At 49.3% G+C, this 19,481-nt stretch overlaps 1 protein-coding gene across 1 annotated transcript; it reads right to left on the bottom strand.

Annotated features, from left to right (window-relative positions):
• Positions 1-11,752: 11,752 nt before the first annotated feature.
• On the bottom strand, positions 11,753-12,966 carry LOC125341779 (sperm motility kinase Z-like). The gene is made up of 2 exons (XM_048333873.1): positions 11,940-12,966; positions 11,753-11,763 (listed from the first exon to the last, which is right to left on the bottom strand). The coding sequence occupies exons 1-2, from the start codon at positions 12,964-12,966 to the stop codon at positions 11,753-11,755; spliced, it is 1,038 nt and encodes a 345-aa protein (XP_048189830.1).
• Positions 12,967-19,481: the final 6,515 nt, after the last annotated feature.

Genomic DNA, 19,481 nt, shown 5'->3' on the forward strand with positions numbered 1-19,481 from the left:
TGGCTCTACTTCTCTGTGTCTCTTGGTGGATAATTGAGATGAGTCTCATGGACTTTCTTGCCCAGGCTGGCTTCAAACTGCAATTCTCAGATTTGTGGACTCTGTGTAAGTGACCTAGGCTTTTCATGGACTCTTATATTCTATCAACCACCAGATAGAAAGAGAGAGAAGAAAGAAAGAAAGAAAGACAGAAAGAAGAAAGAAAGAAAGAAAAATGGAAGGAAGGAAGGAAAGAAGTAAGGAAGGAAGGAAGGGAAAGAGGGGAAGGAAGGGAAAGTGATAAAGCAAAGAGTGAGAAATAGAGAGACAGAAAGGAAGAGACAGGAAGAAAGAGGAAATAGAAAGAGAAATAAAAAGAAAGTAAGAGAGTGAAACGGAACGAATGAAAAAGAGAAAGAGAAGAAAGAAATCAAGAAAGAGAGAAAGGAGAGTAAGAACGTAAGGCAAACAGTCAGAAGTTGAGCTGTGACTCAAGTAGTAGAGCCTGATCGACTGGTGGGGGTAAAAATGAAACTGAGACAAAGTAGCCATGCTCTCAGTTCAAGCCCCACAGCTTTCACAAAAAAAGAGAGAGAGAAAGAAAGATAGTAAGAAAGAGAGAGAGAGTATGCAAAAAAAAAAGAAAAAACAGTCTCGTGGGCGTGGCTCATGTCTGTACCTCAAGCAAAATGCAATCCTCAGATTTTAGGACCTGTGTGTAGTGCCCTTGGCTACCCGTGGACTCTTTTCTCCTAGTAGCCACCAAGAAAAAAGAAAAAGGACTGAAGTTGATCTCTGGCTCAAGTAGGAGAGCCTGCTAGCCTTCAATTAAAAAAAGAAAGGAAAAGAAACGAATAAGCAAACACATTCCAAAAATGAAGTTTTGGCTCTAACTATACACTGTCTTTGATTTAAGCCTAGACACAAAAACAAAAAGCAACCACTCATGGACAGTGATGAGGCCCTAAGTTCAAGCCCTACAAGAAGAACCGAAAAACAAAAATAATAATAAAACATGAAACCGGTCCCACCCTCGCCACCCCATACACACAACGGCTGAAATGCCCTTGTGGGTAAACTTGGAGAGCCTGCTAGCTTTGAGGGAAATAATGAGTAAATGTAGTACCTGGGTTCACCCACCAGACCCAACCAGCACACACAGAATCACCACCAACAACAACAAAAGGCCAGAAGTTCCACTTTGGGACAAGGTGTGAACCCTGCTAACCCTGAGCAAATACAGAAAAGTATACAAAAATCGGGATAAATTGGCAGGCAGTCCCTGAGTTCCATCCTTAGAAAAAAAAAAAAGTCACAAGCCGATCTTTGGCTGAAATTGTAGAGCCTGCTAGAAGAAAAACATACAACTACACCAAAAGGAAGGAAGGAAGGAAGGAAGGAAGGAAGGAAGGAAGGAAGGAAGGAAGGAAGGAAGGAAGGAAGGAAGGAGGGAGGGAGCAGAGAGGGAGGGAGGGAGGGAGGGAAGGAAAGAAGGAAGGAAGGAAGGAAGGATGGAAAGAAAGAAAGAAAGAGAGAAGGAGGGAGGGAGGGAGGGAGGCAGGGAGGGAGGAAGGAAGGATAAAGAAAAACAAGAAGCATGTTCAGGCCTGAGCATAAATAAGGAAGAAAGAACGAGTAAGAGAAAGAAGAAAGAGAGAAAGAGACACAAAGACAGACAGAAAGAGGAAAGAGAGAAATAGAAAGAGAAAGAGAGAAAGAAAAGAGAGAGAAAGTGAGAGACAGGGAAAAAGAGACAGGAAGAGAGAGTAACAAGAGAGAAATAGAAAGAGAGAAAGAAAAAGAGAAAGAAAGAAAGCCAAACAGGCAGAAGTGGAGCTGTGACTCAAGTAGTAGAGCCTGCTAGCCTTGTGGGGGGGAAAAGAGAAACTAAGACAAAGTAGCCATGCTCTGAATTCAAGCCACAGAGCTTCCATAAAAGAAAGAGAAAGAGAGGGCTGGGGATATACCCTAGTGGCAACAGTGACTGCCTTGGATACACGAGGCCCTAGGTTCGATTCCCCACCACCACATATACAGAAAACAGCCGGAGGAGGAGGAGGAGGAGGAGGAGGAGGAGGAGGAGGAGGAGGAGGAGGAGGAGGAGGAGGAGGAGGAGGAGGAGGAGGAGGAGGAGGAGGAGGAGGAGGAGGAGGAGGAGGAGGAGGAGGAGGAGGAGGAGGAGGAGGAGGAGGAGGAGAGGAGGAGGAGGAGGAGGAGGAGGAGGAGGAGGAGGGAGGAGGAGGAGGAGGGAGGAGGAGGAGGAGGAGGAGGAGGAGGAGGAGGAGGAGGAGGAGGAGGAGGAGGAGGAGGAGGAGGAGGAGGAGGAGGAGGAGGAGGAGGAGGAGGAGGAGGAGGAGGAGGAGGAGGAGGAGGAGGAGGAGGAGGAGGAGGAGGAGGAGGAGGAGGAGGAGGAGGAGGAGGAGGAGGAGGAGGAGGAGGAGGAGGAGGAGGAGGAGGAGGAGGAGGAGGAGGAGGAGGAGGAGGAGGAGGAGGAGGAGGAGGAGGAGGAGGAGGAGGAGGAGGAAATAGATAAATAGATGAAAAGGAAGATGATAAAAGACAGCCATTTAAACATTTAAAATTATGGCTTAAACCTGTAATCTTACCTGCTCAAGTCGCTGAAATCTGAGGATTATGGTTCGAAGCCAGCCAGAGCAGGAAATTATATGAGACATTTTTTAGTGAGTACCTGGGGTGGGCTTGAAATTAGGGTGCTTTGCACAAGAGTAAAGCTCTACTACTTTCTGTCTTGTTGGTGCTTAGAGATAAGAATCTCATGGACTTTTCTGCCCAGGCTGGCTTTGAACCGCATTACTCAGATTTCAAGCCTGTGTGTGGCACCCTAGCTTTCCATGGAACTCTTATCTCCTATTAACCACCAAGAAAAGAAAAAGCACAGACAGAAGTTAAGCTGTGACTGAAGTAGTAGAGCCTGTTAACCTTGTGGGGGCGGGGAAGAAACTGAAACAAAGTAACCATACCCTGAGTTCAAGCCCCAGAGCTTCCACAAATAAAATAAAAAGAGAGAGAGAAACCAAAAGAGAAAGACAGAGAGACAGAGAGAGAAAAAGACAGAGACAGAGGAAAAGGAAAGAAAGAAAGAAATAAAGAAAAACCAGCCATGCAGAAGTGGCTCAAGTCTGTAATCCAAGCTAACTCTGGAGGCTGAGATCTGAGGATCATGGTTCAAAGCCAGCCTGAGCAGGAAAGTCCATGAGACTCTTATCTCCTAGGAACCACCCGAAAATCCCAAGTGGCTCTGTGGCTCAAAGTGGTAGAGCTCTAGACTGGTGCTGAAGAGCTCAGGGACAGTGCTCAGGCCCAGAGTTCAAGCCTCACTACTGAACAATAACAAAAAAGCCAAAAACAAGAAGAAAACCCAGGGGCTGGGGATATGGCCTAGTGGCAAGAGTGCTTGCCTCCTATACATGAAGCCTTGGGTTCGATTCCCCAGCACCACATATAAAGAAAACGGCCAGAAGTGGCGCCGTGGCTCAAGTGGCAGAGTGCTAGCCTTGAACAAAAAGAAGCCAGGGACAGTGCTCAGGCCCTGAGTTCAAGGTCCATGTTTGGCAAAAAAAAAATGTTTAGCTATGGCTCAAGGTGTGAGGTCTGCTCTAAAGAGAGAGAAACAGAGAGACATAGACACACAGAGAGAGAGAAACAGACAGAGAAAGAGAGAGAAACTTCAAGGAGAGTGGCCAGGCCATTAGTACCAAGCCATAAAACTGCACTAACAAGAAAAAACCTCAAGAACAAAAACTGAAAAGGAAGGCAAAGAAGAGCCAATTAAAGTTTTAAAGATAGAAACTTACATCTGTAATGTAAGCTGCTCCTTGTAGGTGAAATCTGAGGATTGCGGTTTGAAGCCAGCCTAGGCAGGAAAGTCCATGAGGCTTGTTTTTGTGTGTGCCAGGGGTGGGATTGAACTTGTGGTGTTCTACTCAAGACTAGGCTCTATTGCTCTCTGTGTATTGGTGGTTAAATGAGATGAGTCTCATGGACTTTCCTGCCCAGGCTGTCTTCAAACCGCAATCCTCAGATTTTTGGACACTGTAAATGTGTTAGGATTCTCGTGGACACTTATCTCTTTTTAACCACCAGAAAGATAGAGAGGAAAGAAGAAGAAAGAAAGAGAAGAAGAGAAGAAAGAAAGAAAGAAGAAGAAAGAAAGAAAGAAAGAAAGAAAGAAAGAAAGAAAGAAAGAAAGAAAGAAAGAAAGAAAGAAAGAAAGAAAGAAAGAAAGAAAGAAAGAAAGGAAGAAAGGAAGGAAGGAGAAAGAGAAAGGCAGAGAGAGACAGAAAGGAAAAATGGAAAGAGAGAAAAAGAAAAGAGGGAGAAAATGAGAGACAGAGAGAAAGACACAGGAAGAAAGAGGAAAGAGAAAGAGAGAAATAGAAAGCAAGAAAGAGAATGAGAATGAAAGAAAAAGAGAAAGAGAGGAAAGAACGAAAGAAAAGGAGAAAGAGAGCAAGAAAGAAAGGGAAACAGGCAGACGTTAAGCTGTGATTCAAGTAGTAGAGACTGCAAAACTTGTGTGTGGAGAGGGGGGAAAGAAACTGGGACAAAGTAGCCATGACCTGAGTTCAAGTCCCACAGCATCCACAAAAAAAGAGAGAAAGAAAAAAGAAAGAATAAAGAAAGAGAGAGAGAGAAAGGAAAGAAAGAAAAAGAATAAACAGTGTCTTGGGCGTGGCTCACGTCTTTACTCCTAGCAAACTGCAAACCTCAGATTTTAGGACCCTGTGTGTAGTACCCTTGGCTACCCATGGACTCTTTTCTCCTAGTAGCCACCAAGAAAAAAGAAAAAGGACTGAAGTTGATCTCTGGCTCAAGTAGGAGAGCCTGCTAGCCTTCAATTAAAAAAAGAAAAGAAAAAGCAAACACATTCCAACAATCAAGTTTTGGCTCTAACTTAACACCTTCTTTGATTTAAGCGTAGACACAAAAACAAAAAAGCAACCACTCATGGATAGTGATGAGGCCCTGAACTTCAAGCCCTACAAGAAGAACCGAAAAACAAAAATAATAATAAAACATAAAACCCGCCCCACCCCCACCACCCCATACACACAATGGCAGAAATGCCCTTGTGGGTAAACTTGGAGAGCCTGCTAGCTTTGAGGGAAAAAATGAGGAATTGTAGCAAGTGTCTGGGTTCACCCACCAGACCCAACCAGCACACACAGAACCACCACCAACAACAACAAAAAGCCAGAAGTTCCACTGTTGCTCAAGGTGTGAATCCTGCTAACACTGAGCAAAAACAAAATAACACACAGAAATTGGGAAAAATTGGCAGGCAGTCCCTGAGTTCCATCCTTAGGATCAGCAGGATTACCACTCAAATAAATAAAATGTCACAAGCTGAGCTTTGTCAGAAATTGTAGAGCCTGCTAGAAGGAAAACACACAACTACACCAAGAAGGAAGGAAGGAAGGAAGGAAGGAAGGAAGGAAGGAAGGAAGGAAGGAAGGAAGGAAGGAAGGAAGGAAGGAAGGACTGAAGGAAGGAAAGAAGGAAGGAAGGAAGGAAGGAAAGAAGGAAGGAAGAATGAAAGAAGGAAAGAAAGAAAGAGAGAGATAAAGAAAGAAAGAAAGAAAGAAAGGAAGGAAGAAGGAAAGATGGAAGGGATGGAGAGAGGGAGGGAGGGAAGGAGGGAGGAAGGAAGGATGGAAGGAAGGAAGGAAGGAAGGAAGGAAGGAAGGAAGGAAAGAAGGAAAGAAGGAAGGAAAAAGACAAACAAGAAGTATGTTCAGGCCTGAGCATAAATAAGCTCTAGGGTTAGCAGACCCCAACTCAGTAGCAACAATAAAAAAATAATAATAATATGAATGTATAGGAAGGTAATAGAAGAGAAAAGCCCCTGAAAGATCTTAGATATCAGAGTGATGTTTGTTCTTGCCTGAAATTCTAGATTCTCAGTAGGCTGATGGTTGTGAATCTTAATTCTCACCCTGACCAGGTGGGAAAAACCATGAGAATTGTAAGCAATAAATCACACACATACAGGAAAGAAAAAAAGAGAGAAACAGAGAAAGCAAAAGAAAGAAAGAAAGAAAGAGAGAGAGAGAGAGGGAGAAAAGAAAAGAAAGAATCAAAGAACAAAAGAAGGGAGAAAGAAGCAGAGGGAATAAAAAAGAAAAGAGAAAGGAAGAACAAAAGAAAGGAAGGAAGGAAGGGTTGTTTAGTTCTCAGCCTATGTGGAGATGGAGCTCTGTGCTCTGCCCCCTGAGGCTGTGCAGCCTTGGGAGAATTGATAGGCTGGGCTCCACCTGACTTCCTTATTCCCTGAGCTCTGGGCAGAGACCCGGCCCGGGAGGGGGCTGTGGGCATCAGCAGAGGTCATCACTCAGGCACTTGCTCGCCCGAGGGGTTGCGCCCAAGTCAACCCCATCACCAGCAGCCATCTAGGCTGCTTTGCTTCTCTTTGTGGTTTTTTTTAATTTTTATTATTTTTTTTTAGGATTTTAAAGAAGGGAGGGTTATATTATACTTATAAAATCACTTAGAGAATTAATTTATACCATGTTCATTTCTAAAGGATGGCTATAGGGAATTGTATACACACTACAAGTAAAATTAGAACTAATTAAAAAACAACTTGAAGCTTAAGCGATGAATGATTTAGCTAGGTTTAAAGTGGGACCCAACACCTCTGCACTATGCGCGTTCATCCTAAGTGTGCTAAGGATGGAGAATACGGAGCCGACAGCGTTTTCAGGCAACCACAGACAGTGGGATCGCAGTTGTTTCCTTCAGATGAATGTTCCTGTTGACTTTGCAGGACTTTCACTTCTTTTATTTTTTGGGAAGAAAATCAGTCGAGTGTTTTCAGGCAGGACAATTGGTGACCATCAGAGCAGCCTTCTATGAGGTTAACAGTGTTCAGAGAGAGCCTCCAGCTCAGGTTCCCTTGCATGCCCCTGTTGGTCCAAATCCCTGACTGGGGTTGTGTGAGTCAATGACAGGGCATCTTGCTCTCAGTGACTTTGGTCTTTCAGTCTCTGCCATCCCTGGAAATGTTCTCTTCCTGGGGAAGCACACAGCAGCACAGTCTGCAAAGGGCAGCGACTATCCTGCCAAACACCCCCGTTCTTCCCTGCTCTCTCCTGGGTCTAGAGTCTCTGTAATCATCCTGAGGCTGCCCAGAGGGAAGGGCATTTACCTCGGATGTGTTGTTTCTGCCCCCAAAACAACAGCAGCCAGGGGAGTTTCCTGAGCACGCTGGGGACACAACAGTGGGCAGTTGCTGTGCAGCCTCCTCTGGCTGCATTTGACATTCATTCCAGGAGAATCTGCTAGGCCCCATTCCAGGCTCCTTGCAGCCCTGACTCTTGCTAACCCTGCAGAGGCTGTTCTCATATCCAAGCCATGCAGGGAGCAGGGATTGGGATTTGGCGTTGCAGCGCTGCATCTCCCCTGGCTCTTGGGGGTGGAGGAGCAGTGGAGGGCAGTCTCCAGGTCTTCCTGGGAGAGGACCATGGGACTGGAGCGCCTCTGCAGTAAATAGAGGGGAATGGCGGGCAGGGAGGCACTTCTGCCACTCTGCTTCTCATCCCAGGCCAAGAGAAACTGATATGGCAATGGCATAGATTGAATCTGGGAAGGTAAACCCATCTCCCCGTGGTTCTTGGGGGTGGAAGAGCAGTGGAGGGCAGGCTTGGGCTCTTCATTGGAGAGGACACTGGGACGGGAGCTCCTCTGTAAGAAGCAGAGGGGAATGGCAGGCAGGGAGGCACTTCTGCCACTCTGCTTCTCATCCCAGGCACACAGAAACTGATATGGCAATGGCACAGATTGAATTTGGGAAGGGAAACCCATCTCCCCGAGGTTCTTGGGGGTGGAGGAGCAGTGGAGGGCAGACTCCATGTCTTCCTTGGAGAGGAGACTGGGACTAGAGCTCCTCTGCAAGAAGCAGAGGGGAATGGCAGGCAGGGAGGCACTTCTACCACTCTGCTTCTCATCCCAGGCCCACAGAAACTGATATGGCAATGGCACAGATTGAATTTGGGAAGGGAAACCCATCTCCCCGAGGTTCTTGTGGGTGGAGGAGAAGTGGAGGGCAGGTTCCAGGTCTTCTTTGGAGAGGACACTGGTACTGGAGCTCCTCTGCAAGAAGCAGAGGGGAATGGCAGGCAGGGAGGCACTTCTACCACTCTGCTTCTCATCCCAGGCCCACAGAAACTGATATGGCAATGGCACAGATTGAATTTGGGAAGGGAAACCCATCTCCCCGAGGTTCTTGAGGGTGGAGGAGCAGTGTAGGGCAGGCTCCATGTCTTCTTTGGAGAGGACACTGGTACTGGAGCTCCTCTGCAAGAAGCAGAGGGGAATGGCAGGCAGGGAGGCACATCTGCCACTCTGCTTCTCATCCCAGGCCCACAGAAACTGATATGGCAATGGCACAGATTGAATTTGGGAAGGTAAACCCATCTCCCCGAGGTTCTTGAGGGTGGAGGAGCAGTGGAGGGCAGGCTCCATGTCTTCCTTGGAGAGGAGACTGGGACTGGAACTCCTCTGCAAGAAGCAGAGGGGAATGGCAGGTGGGAAGGCACTTCTGCCACTCTGCTTCTCATCCCAGGCCCACAGAAACTGAGATGGCAATGGTGAAGATTGAATCTGGCAAGGTAATCCCATCTCCCCGTAGTTTTTGGGGGTGGAGAAGCAATGGAATGCAGGCTCCAGGTCTACCTGGGAGAGGATACTGGGACTGGAGCTCCTCTGCAAGAAGCAGAGGGGATTGGCAGGTGGGGAGACAATTCTTCCACACGGATTCTCATCCCAGGCCCACAGTAACTGAGATGGCAATGGTGAAGATTGAATGTTGCAAGGTAAACCCATCTCCCCGTAATTTTCGGGGGTGGAGAAACAATGGAATGCAGGCTCCAGGTCTACCTGGGAGAGGATACTGGGACCGGAGCTCCTCTGCAAGAAGCGGGGGGGAATGGCAGGTGGGGAGACAACACTTCCACACGGATTCTCATCCCAGGCCCACAGTAACTGAGATGGCAATGGAGAAGTTTGAATCTGGCAAGATAAACCCATCTCCCCGTAGTGTTTGGGGGTGGAAAAGCAATGGAGGGCAGGCTCTGGGTCTCCCTGGGAGAGAATACTGCGACTGGAGCTCCTCTGCAAGAAGCAGAGGGGCATGGCAGGTGGGGAGGCAGGTCTGTCACTCTGCTTCTCATCCCAGGCCCACAGAAACTGAGATGGCAATGGTGAAGATTGAATCTGGCAAGGTAAACCCATCTCCCCGTAGTTTTTGGGGATGGAGAAGCAATGGAGGGCAGGCTCCAGGTCTACCTGGGAGAGGATACTGGGACTGGAGCTCCTCTGCAAGAAGCAGAGGGGAATGGCAGGTGGGGAGGCAGGTCTGCCACTCTCCTTCTCATCCCAGGCCCACAGAAACTGAGATGGCAATGGTGAAGATTGAATGTTGCAAGGTAAACCCATCTCCCCGTAATTTTCGGGGGTGGAGAAACAATGGAATGCAGGCTCCAGGTCTACCTGGGAGAGGATACTGGGACCGGAGCTCCTCTGCAAGAAGCGGGGGGGAATGGCAGGTGGGGAGACAACACTTCCACACGGATTCTCATCCCAGGCCCACAGTAACTGAGATGGCAATGTAGAAGTTTGAATCTGGCAAGATAAACCCATCTCCCCATAGTTTTTGGGGGTGGAAAAGCAATGGAGGGCAGGCTCTGCGTCTCCCTGGGAGAGGATACTGGGAATGGAGCTCCTCTGCAAGAAGCAGAGGGGAATGGCAGGTGGGGAGGCACTTCTGCCATTCTGCTTCTCATCCCAGGCCCACAGAAACTGAGATGGCAATGGTGAAGATTGAATCTGGCAAGGTAAACCCATCTCCCCATAGTTTTTGGGGGTGGAGAAGCTATGGAGTGCAGGCTCCAGATCTACCTGGGAGAGGATACTGGGACCGGAGCTCCTCTGCAAGAAGCAGAGGGGAATGGCAGGTTGGGAGACAATTCTTCCACACGGATTCTCATCCCAGTCCCACAGAAACTGAGATGGTAATGGAGAAGTTTGAATCTGGCAAGGTAAACCCAACTCCCCGTAGTGTTTGGGGGTGTAAAAGCAATGGAGGGCAGGCTCTGGGTCTCCCTGGGAGAGGATACTGCGACTGGAGCTCCTCTGCAAGAAGCAGAGGGGATTGGCAGGTGGGGAAGCATTTCTGCCACTCTGCTTCTCATCCCAGGCCCACAGAAACTGAAATGGCAATGGTGAAGATTGAATCTGGCAAGGTAAGCCCATCTCCCCGTAGTTTTTGGGGGTGGAAAAGCAATGGAGGGCAGGGTCCAGACCTACCTGGGAGAGGATACTGGGACCGGAGCTCCTCCGCAAGAAGCAGAGGGGAATGGCAGGCGGGGAGGCAATTCTTCCACACGGATTCTCATCCCAGGCCCACAGAAACTGAGATGGCAATGGAGAAGTTTGAATCTGGCAAGGTAAACCCATCTCCCCGTAGTTTTGAGGGGTGGAAAAGCAACGGATGGTAGGCTCTGGGTCTCCCTGGGAGAGGATACTGCGACTGGAGCTCCTCTGCAAGAAGCAGAGGGGAACGGCAGGTGGGGAGGCACCTCTGCCACTCTGCTTCTCATCCCAGGCCCACAGAAACTGATATGGCAGTGGTGATGATTGAATCTGGGAATGTAAACCCATTTCCCCGTAGTTCTTGGGGGTAGAGAAGCAGTGGAGGGCAGGCTCCAGGTCTACCTGGGAGAGGATACTGGGAATGGAGCTCCTCTGCAAGAAGCAGAGGGGCATGGCAGGTGGGGAGGCAGTTCTACCACTCTGCTTCTCATCCCAGGCCCACAGAAACTGAGATGGCAATGGTGAAGATTGAATCTGGCAAGGTAAACCCATCTCCCTGTCGTTTTTTGGGGTGGAAAAGCAATGGAGGGCAGGCTCCAGGTCTACCCGGGAGAGGATACTGGGCCTGGGGCTCTTCTGCAAGAAGCAGAGGGGAATGGCAGGTGGGGAGACAATTCTTCCACACGGATTCTCATCCCAGGCCCACAGAAACTGAGATGGTAATGGAGAAGTTTGAATCTGGGAAGGTAAACCCATTTCCCCATAGTTCTTGGGGGTGGAGAAGCAGTGGAGGGCAGGCTCCAGGTCTACCTGGGAGAGGATACTGGGAATGGAGCTCCTCTGCAAGAAGCAGAGGGGAATGGCAGGTGGGGCTGCAGTTCTACCACTCTGCTTCTCATCCCAGGCCCACAGAAACTGAGATGGCAATGGTGAAGATTGAATGTGGCAAGGTAAACCCATCTCCCTGTAGTTTTTGGGGGTGGAAAAGCAATGGAAGGCAGGCTCCAGGTCTACCTGGGAGAGGATACTGGGCCTGGAGCTCTTCTGCAAGAAGCAGAGGGGAACGGCAGGTGGGGACGCACTTCTGCCACTCTGCTTCTCATCCCTCGCCCAGAGAAACTGAGATGGAAATGGTGAAGATTGAATCTGGGAAGGTAAACCCATCTCCACGTGGTTCTTGGGGTTGGAGGAGCAGTGGTGGGCAGGCTCCAGGTCTTCCTTGGAGAGGACCATGGGACTGGATCTCCTCTGCAGGAAGCAGAGGGGAATGGCAGGTGGGGAGGCACTTCTGCCACCCTGCTTCTCATCCCAGGCCCACAGAAACTGAGATGGCAATGGTGAAGATTGAATCTGGCAAGGTAAACCCATCTCCCCGTAGTTCTTGGGGGTGAAGGAGCAGTGGAGGGCAGGCTCCAGGTCTACCTGGGAGAGAATAGTGGGACTAGAACTCCTCTGCAAGAAGCAGATGGGAATGGCAGGTGGGAAGGCATTTCTGCCACTCTGCTTCTCATCCCAGGCCCTCAGAAACTGAGATGGCAATGGTGAAGATTGAATCTGGGAAGGTAAACTCTCTCTTTCCTCTAGAGGGAAGGTGGAAAGGTTTGTGAAAGTTGTGTATTTTCCAGTACCCAAGTGTTCAAATTGTGCAGAGCTGACACTGTCTGACTTGAAGTCCCTTTGTAGAAGCAGGTAGGTGGCCATCACGGCATCAAATGTCCTCTGTGTTACTGACTCGTGGATCTGACGCTCGGTGTAGCCCATGTCACACATTATGTTGACAACCAGGGGGTCTAGGTGATTGGTCAGTGGCTCATCCCGATACAGGGAGCCTTCCTCAATCGGAGCCAACCATGGGTGCACCATGACTTGTTGTATATTCGGCCTGTATTCTGGATTTACAGTTAAGAACTGGGAAATGATGCTTTGTCCTTTTGCACTCAAGTGAAATGGTATCTCATACCTGCCATTCACAATTGCTTCACGTAGCTGGTTGCTATTGCTTCCTTGAAAAGGGAATTGTCCCGTCACCATAAACAAAAGTATTGTGCCCAGACACCACACATCGACCTTGAAGCCATCATACGCTTTCTTCAAGTAGATCTCAGGGGCACGGAAGACATAGGCTCCTCGGACTTCTGTGAGCAACTGCCCTGGGGCAACTCTTACACTTAACCCAAAGTCGCTGACTTTGGCATTGCCGTATTCATCCAGTAGGATGTTGTCAGGCTTTAGGTCGAGGTGCGCAATCCAGTTGAGATGGCAGTACTGCACAGCACTTAATATCTGCTGCAGAAGCTTTCTGGCTTCGTTCTCAAAAAGGCAGCGTGAATTTTGGATCCAGGTCTGTAGGTTTCCCTTGGTGGCCATTTCCATGACCAAATATGTGTGTTCCTCTCCCTGGATCACTTGGTACACCCTGATCAGGTGGGGGTGACTCAGGGACTTAACAATGTCCACCTCATTTTCTACCAGTATGGGGTAGTCTCTTGTCTGCAGTACTTTCACTGCTACCTCTTTGTCTGTGAGGTGGTGACAGGCCTTCTTCACATGCCCATAGGTGCCAGAGCCAATGGTGTGATATACATAGTATTGGCTGGTAAGGGCCTCCTCGTCTTGGGAGGAGAATGTGGTACATTCGCTGTGACTTAACTCCATATTCTTGATGGGACAGCTAGGGAAATGTGTTGGGTCGTGAATCTTAAGTAGACTTATCTGGATATATACGCCAGGTAACAAATCTTAAACTTAGCTAAATAGTAGGGTAGGTATGTAATCTTAAACTTAGATAAAGCAATGTGGTGGGTATTAAATCTTAATTAAACTTAGCTAAATCACTTCAACAATAGCTCAGCTTAGCACAGTATAACCCCCAGAATAATGGAAATCCCCCCAACCCACACCACCCCAAGCCTCCCTCCCTCCCCCCACCCCCACCCCCAAATGAAAGCTTCAACCTCGCTCAGGTTTCAGTGCAGCCTTCTGTCTGATCGCAGGAGTTCAGTCGGGATCGCTCAGCATCACAAGGGAGGAAGGAACCGCCTTCTGCAACTGCAGCCTGGCCTCGGAATGACAGGTGAGGGAATGGGCCAATCACAGGCAGGCCCGTGACAACACCGAGGGATGGACCAATCACAGGCGGTACCGGTGACATCGGCCCCCGTGGCGGTCTTGCGCCTAGGCCTCGAGCACCAGCCGCTGTCAAGGACGCGAGGGCCCGAGGACCGCCGCCAAGCACGCGAGGTGGACGCCGCGGTCACCTGCGAGGCCCGAGGTGGACGCCGCGGTCACCCGCGAGGCCCGAGGTGGACGTCGCACAGTCATCGCGTGGCCCGAGGTGGACGCCGCGGTCACCCGCGTGGCACGAGATGGCTGCCGCGGTCACCCGCGTGGCGGCATCTCAGGAACCCCGAGGACCGCGGTCCAGCGCCTCCAGGTCTCCCGCGCTGCAGGCCCAGGCCCTCGGCCTCCCTGTGGCAGGCGCCGCATCCGGGCCTCTCTGCGGTGGAGAGACTAACCACAGCTAAGCCACATTCCCAGCCCCCACTTCCAACCTGTCGCTGGTGAGTTGACCTAAGAGTCTCATGTAGTTTCCTTCCTTTGCTTGTCTTTCCATCTGGATCCTTAGCTCTCAGCCTCCTGAGATCTCCTCAGCTAGGATTAGAAGTATTACCAAGGCCCGGGGCTCTCTTGTTTTATTTTATTTTTCAGGGGGTGGGGTAGGGGGTGTTGGGGCAGTCGTGGGGCTTGAACTCAGGGCTTGGGCTCTGTCCCTGAGCTTCTTTTTGTTCAAGGCTAGCACTCTGCCACTTGAACCACAGCGCCACTTCCAGCCTTTTCTGCTTACGTAGTGTAGATGAGTCAAACCCAAACTTTCATACATGCTCGGCACACACTACTGTAAAGCCTTTCCCTTCCTTCCTTCCTTTCCCTTCCTTCCTTCCTTCTTTCCTTCCTTCCTTCCTTCCTTCCTTCCTTCCTTCCTTCCTTTCTTTCCCTTCCTTCCTTCCTTCTTTCCTTCCTTCCTTCCTTCCTTCCTTCCTTCCTTCCTTCCTTCCTTCCTTCCTTCTTTCCTTCCTTCCCTCCCTTTTCCTCCATCCTTCTTCTTTCTTCCCTTCTTTTTTTCTCCCTTCTATTTTTTTCTTCCTTTCTTCCTCTCAATCTTTCTGCATTTGTGCGCACATGCGCGTGCTGGTTCTGATGCTTGAACTCAGGGCCTGGGTGCTGTCCCTGACCTCTTCAGTTTAAGGCTAGTGCTCTATTACCCTGAGTGTAAGTCGCTGGGGTTTTTCCCAGGTCAGAATTCTAGGCTGTAAACATGAGATTCTAAGACTTGAGAGTCAGTCTCCACTGTTGCTCCTGGCCTTTGCCTGTCAATCTGGACTTACAGTAGACTCATGGCTTTGGGTGTGGGCGTCCATGTGTGTGGTCTTGTGTCCCCTGCCTTATCAGGCTGGCCCAGAGTTGGTCAGTCCTTGCTTGTCCTGTGGCTGGCTGATGGGAGCAGTTTGGCCTTCCCAAGGTGCCTTTGAGGGGCAGGTAGGAAGGCACATGTAGAGAAAGGCAGCAACCCAGAAGATGCCCACATCTCTTTTTTAATGTAGTGCTGGTCCTGGGACCTGAAATCAGGGCTTGGGTGCTGTTCCGTAAGCCACAGCCCCACATCCAACTTTTTGGTAGTTTATTGGAGATAGAGTCTCATGGATTTGCCAGCCCAGGCTAGCTTTGGACTGTGACCCTCAGATCTCAGCCACCTAAGTAGCTATGATTATAGACATGAGCCACCAGTGCCTAGCTTCCCAGATCTCTTTGATTGGGGAGGAATGGGCCTGTGGCGTGAGCCTGCAGCCTCCACTGAATGGCAGGTTGTTTGGTGCTATCTCTGGAGTTGAGGCCTCATTGCATCTGGAGGTATGAGAGCCCCATGCACAGGACTTCTGAGGCCTCATCTGCTCAGAAGACTGAGCCCCACTGTGCTTGTTGAAGCCACACCCATCCAGTGTTTTTACATCGTCTGGAAGGTGCTCGACTCTTCCGGGAATGAGGTTGCCGGTCCTCCAGGAAGCACATAGCCATCAACAGTGAAGATAGTATCAATTTCCTTTATCCACAAAGCTGTGTGTGTGTGTGTGTGTGTGTGTGTGTGTGTGTGTAGAAAGAGAATATATGTGTGCCCATGTGTGTGCACACCTATCCTGGGGCTTGAACTGAGGGCCTCTCCTTCTTCCTTAGCTTTTCCTTTTCTTTGGTTTTTGTTGGTTGTGGGGCTTGAACTCAGGGCCTGGGTGCTGACCCTGAGCTCTTCTGCTCAAAGCTAGCACTCTACTACTTTAAGCCACAGCACTCCTTCTGGTTCTCTGGTGGTTAATTGGAGATGAGCGTCTCAGACTTTCCTGCCCAGCCTGGATTCGAACTACCATCTTTGGACCTCAGCCTCCTGAGTAGCTAGGATTGCAGGCATGAGCCATTATATCACAGGAGGTTTCAGAGCTGAGAAAACTGAGGATCAGGGGGATTAAGTTGTGACTAGTGTGCAGTTAAGAAATCTGTGGCTAGAGACTACTCTAAGTTACCACACTGTTCTGGATGCTATGATCCAGTTCATTACATAGTTGACTACTGGCTGGGAACGTGGCTTAGTGGTAGAGTGTTGCCTAGCATGCATGAAGCCCTGGGTTTGATTCCTCAGCACCACATAAACAGAAAACGCCAGAAGTGGCACTGTGACTCAAGTGGTAGAGTGCTAGCCTTGAGCAAAAGAAACTCAGGGACAGTGCCCAGGCCCTGAGTTCAAGACCCAGGACTGACAAAACCACAACAGACAAACCAGAAAAAGGTTGAATGTTGTATCTCCGCCACTCAGAACCTAGGACCCAGCTCACCTGGCCTCCTCACCACACAGGGCCAGCTGATAAAGCCCCCCCCCCCCCAATTCAGCAATCTCTATCAGGCTCTAACAGGCCCAGGGGTCCCTTGATCTGGTTGCCCCCCTGCCCCCCCAGGGTGGGGCTTTCCTAGCAGTCAGATGCCTCCTGGTATACCCAAGATAAGAAGAGCTGCAGGCAGAGTGGGTGGGAAACTTCTAGAAGTGTAGTAGACACGGGGTGGTGGTGTGGCGTGTTGGGGCCTTTGTAGGCCCAAGCACAGAGGCCTCTGAAGCCCAGAGAAGGTGTCATTGTACCGTCTGTGCTTGTTGGTGTGTACTCTGTGCCCCAAGTTCATGTTGTGATTCCTGATTTCAACCTGGTCTTAAAATTTTTTTTTCTTTAAGGCTGGTCCTAGGGCTTGAACTCAGGGCCTGGGCTCTGTCTCCGAGCTTTTCTTGCTCAATGCGAATGCTTTAGTACTTTCGCCACAGCTCCACTTCTGGTTTCTTGGGTGGTTAACTGGTGATAAGAGATCTTACAGAGTTTCCCCTCTAGGCTGGCTTTGAACTGTGATCTTCTGATCTTAGCTTCCTGAGTGAGGCTAAGTGAATCACCAGAGCCTGGTCCAACCTAGTCTTCTTACAGTAAAGAAAAAATCCCTAAGAAGCTCCAGTGGACAGGCAGACAGAGAGACAGGCAGGCAAACAGGCTGATGGCAGGATAGATGGACTGGACATTCTCAGTCCCCACATCTAACCACGAGTGGATTGGCAGAGCCTGGTTTCTGCCTCCTAAGCCTGAACACCCACTGCACACATGTCTACTGGGGGCACACAGGTCTGCAGGATTCCTCCCCCCCCAATTCCCCTATGTTTCCAGGGCAAGGCAGGGCAGGGCCACCAGGCCAAGCCAAGACTTCTTTACTTGTCTAAAGTTCAGAAGCTCTGTTCCATGGAGCCTGAGTTGCTGGCCATGGCTAGCTGTGTCCCCAGCTGAAAGATAAACCATGATGAGGGGGAGCCGGCCACCCCTGGAGTGGGTGGGTGAGAACATCACTCCTCTAGAACTCTCTGGTTAAATCCCCTTTCAGCTCTATTGCTGGGTCCTACCAGACTCCTTTGGGCTTCTCCTAGGGGCTTTCCATGCCTCAATCTCTTTCTTCACCCTCTTCCCATTCTGCTACACCTATCCATTTTTTTGTGGGTGGGGAGAGGATGCTGGTACTTGGGCTTGAACTCAGGCCTTATACCTCTGCTTAGCTTCTTCCACTCAAGGCTGGCATTCTACCCTCTAAGCCATACTTCTCCTTGTGGGTGTTTGTTTTTCACTGGTTCATTGGAAATAAGGCTCCTGGGGAATTTTCTGCAGTCCACAGATTTCTACCTACTGAGTAATCTAGGACTACAGGTATGAGGTACTGGAACCCAATTCCATCTCCTTCCTTCCTTCCTTCCTTCCTTCCTTCCTTCCTTCCTTCCTTCCTTCTTTCTTTCTTTCTTTCTTTCTTTCTTTCTTTCTGTTCTGTGTATGGATCCTGGGACTTGAACTCAGAACCCAGGTGCTGTCCCTGAGCTTCTTTGCTCAAGCTAGTGCTGTACCACTTGAGCCACAGCTTCACTTCTGGCTCTTTTGGTGAGGCAAGAGTCTCAAGGAATTTTCCGGCCCAGGATAGCTTTGAACCGTGATTCTCAGACCTCAGCTTCCTGAGTAAGGATGATAGGTATGAGCCACCAGTGCCCGGCTTCCATTGTTTGTTTTAGAACCCGACATGTTTGTACTTCACCAAGCCTCAGTTTCGCTATCTGTATAAAAGGGCAGGGAGTAGTGGACGGGCTCAGGTGTGGCCACCATGTCAGAGGGTGGGTGGGGTGGAAAGGACCCCATGGTGGGGGGAGCCCCTATTTCTAGGGATTGCCATACTCCACATCCCCTTCACCTATCCCCCCAACTGTTTCCCACACTTGGTTCTCCTTTGCACCGCTCTTTGCCCGTCCTCAGGTAATGGAACCGTGAGTCACCCTGGGGCTTCTAGTGTGGGTGTGGTGGCAGGATTTGTCACTGGAATCTGTTAGAATGCTGGCTTTTCAGTACTGGAACCCGAGGCACAGACAAAGCCCTCTCGGCTGTGCTGGCCTCAAGGGAATTTGCCATCATTTCTTATCTGTCCCCAGCGGGGCTCTGGATCCTGTTCACCTTCTCTCTCTCTCTCTCTCTCTCTCTCTGTCTGTCTCCCTGTCTGTCTTTTCCTCTCTTTCTCATCTTGCTATCTAAGCACTGTCCATGGCTTCCTTTGGTCAAGGCTAGCACTCTACTTTTGAGCCACAGCACAACTTCCGGCTTTTTTCTATATGTGTGGTGCTGAGGAATTGAACACAGGGCTTCATATATACAAGGCAAGCACTCTACCACTAGGATGTATTCCCAGCCCCCATGTTAGTGTTTTATACCATCACAGGAAGGTTAACACACACACACACACACACACTGTGATCAGAATTTTCAAAACACACATATCAATGGACGTGGTCTCCAGAGTTACATGTGCACACACAAGAACCAACACAACACAACCACCACAAGTGTGCACACATTTCCCAATGTATCAGCATAGAAAAGTGTTGGAAACAGTCATGCCAGGTGTTTAATTCATGTCACGTTCTCCGACTGGGAAATGACAGCCCTGTCTCATTATCCTCCTTTATAAATTAGAAATCGCAAATCTTGGAGTTGGAGGCGTGGCTCAGTTAGTAGAGGGCCAGCCAAGGATCAGGTATCAAGTCCCAGTCTCAGATCTTAAAAAAAAGAAAAAGAAAAAGAAATCATCTCATAGGTTTATGATGAGAATTTACCTAGTTAATGATTGTAAATCATTTGACACACAAAACTCAAATTCTTAGGGTTATGATGCAATAGTAAATTTGTAGCTAGCCCCCCCACCAAAATATATATATTTATTTTTTTTTTTTTCATTGAAATTAAGGCTGATTCCTTTGCCTGTCTTTGCTACCCTCTGGTGGCCATCGTTGAGAATGCACCTATTGCAAGGCTTGACTTCTTTGCCTTTAATCTTTTTTTTTTTTTTTTGGCCATTACTGGGCCTTGGACTCAGGGCCTGAACACTGTCCCTGGCTTCCTTTTTGCTCAAGGCTAGCACTCTGCCACTTGAGCCACAGCGCCACCTCTGGCCATTTTCTATATATGTGGTGCTGGGCAATCAACCCAGGGTTTCATGTATACAAAGCAAACACTCTTGCCACTAGGCCATATTCCCAGCCCTCTGCCTTTAATCTTGTTCGTTCATTCTTT

Source organism: Perognathus longimembris, chromosome 25 (genome assembly GCF_023159225.1).
Source record: "Perognathus longimembris pacificus isolate PPM17 chromosome 25, ASM2315922v1, whole genome shotgun sequence".
Taxonomy (NCBI): Eukaryota; Metazoa; Chordata; class Mammalia; order Rodentia; family Heteromyidae; genus Perognathus; species Perognathus longimembris.

Bases quoted from the DNA above. Each gene is read 5' to 3' on its own strand.
- LOC125341779 (XM_048333873.1), bottom strand. From the start codon at position 12,966: ATGGAGTTAAGTCACAGCGAATGTACCACATTCTCCTCCCAAGACGAG.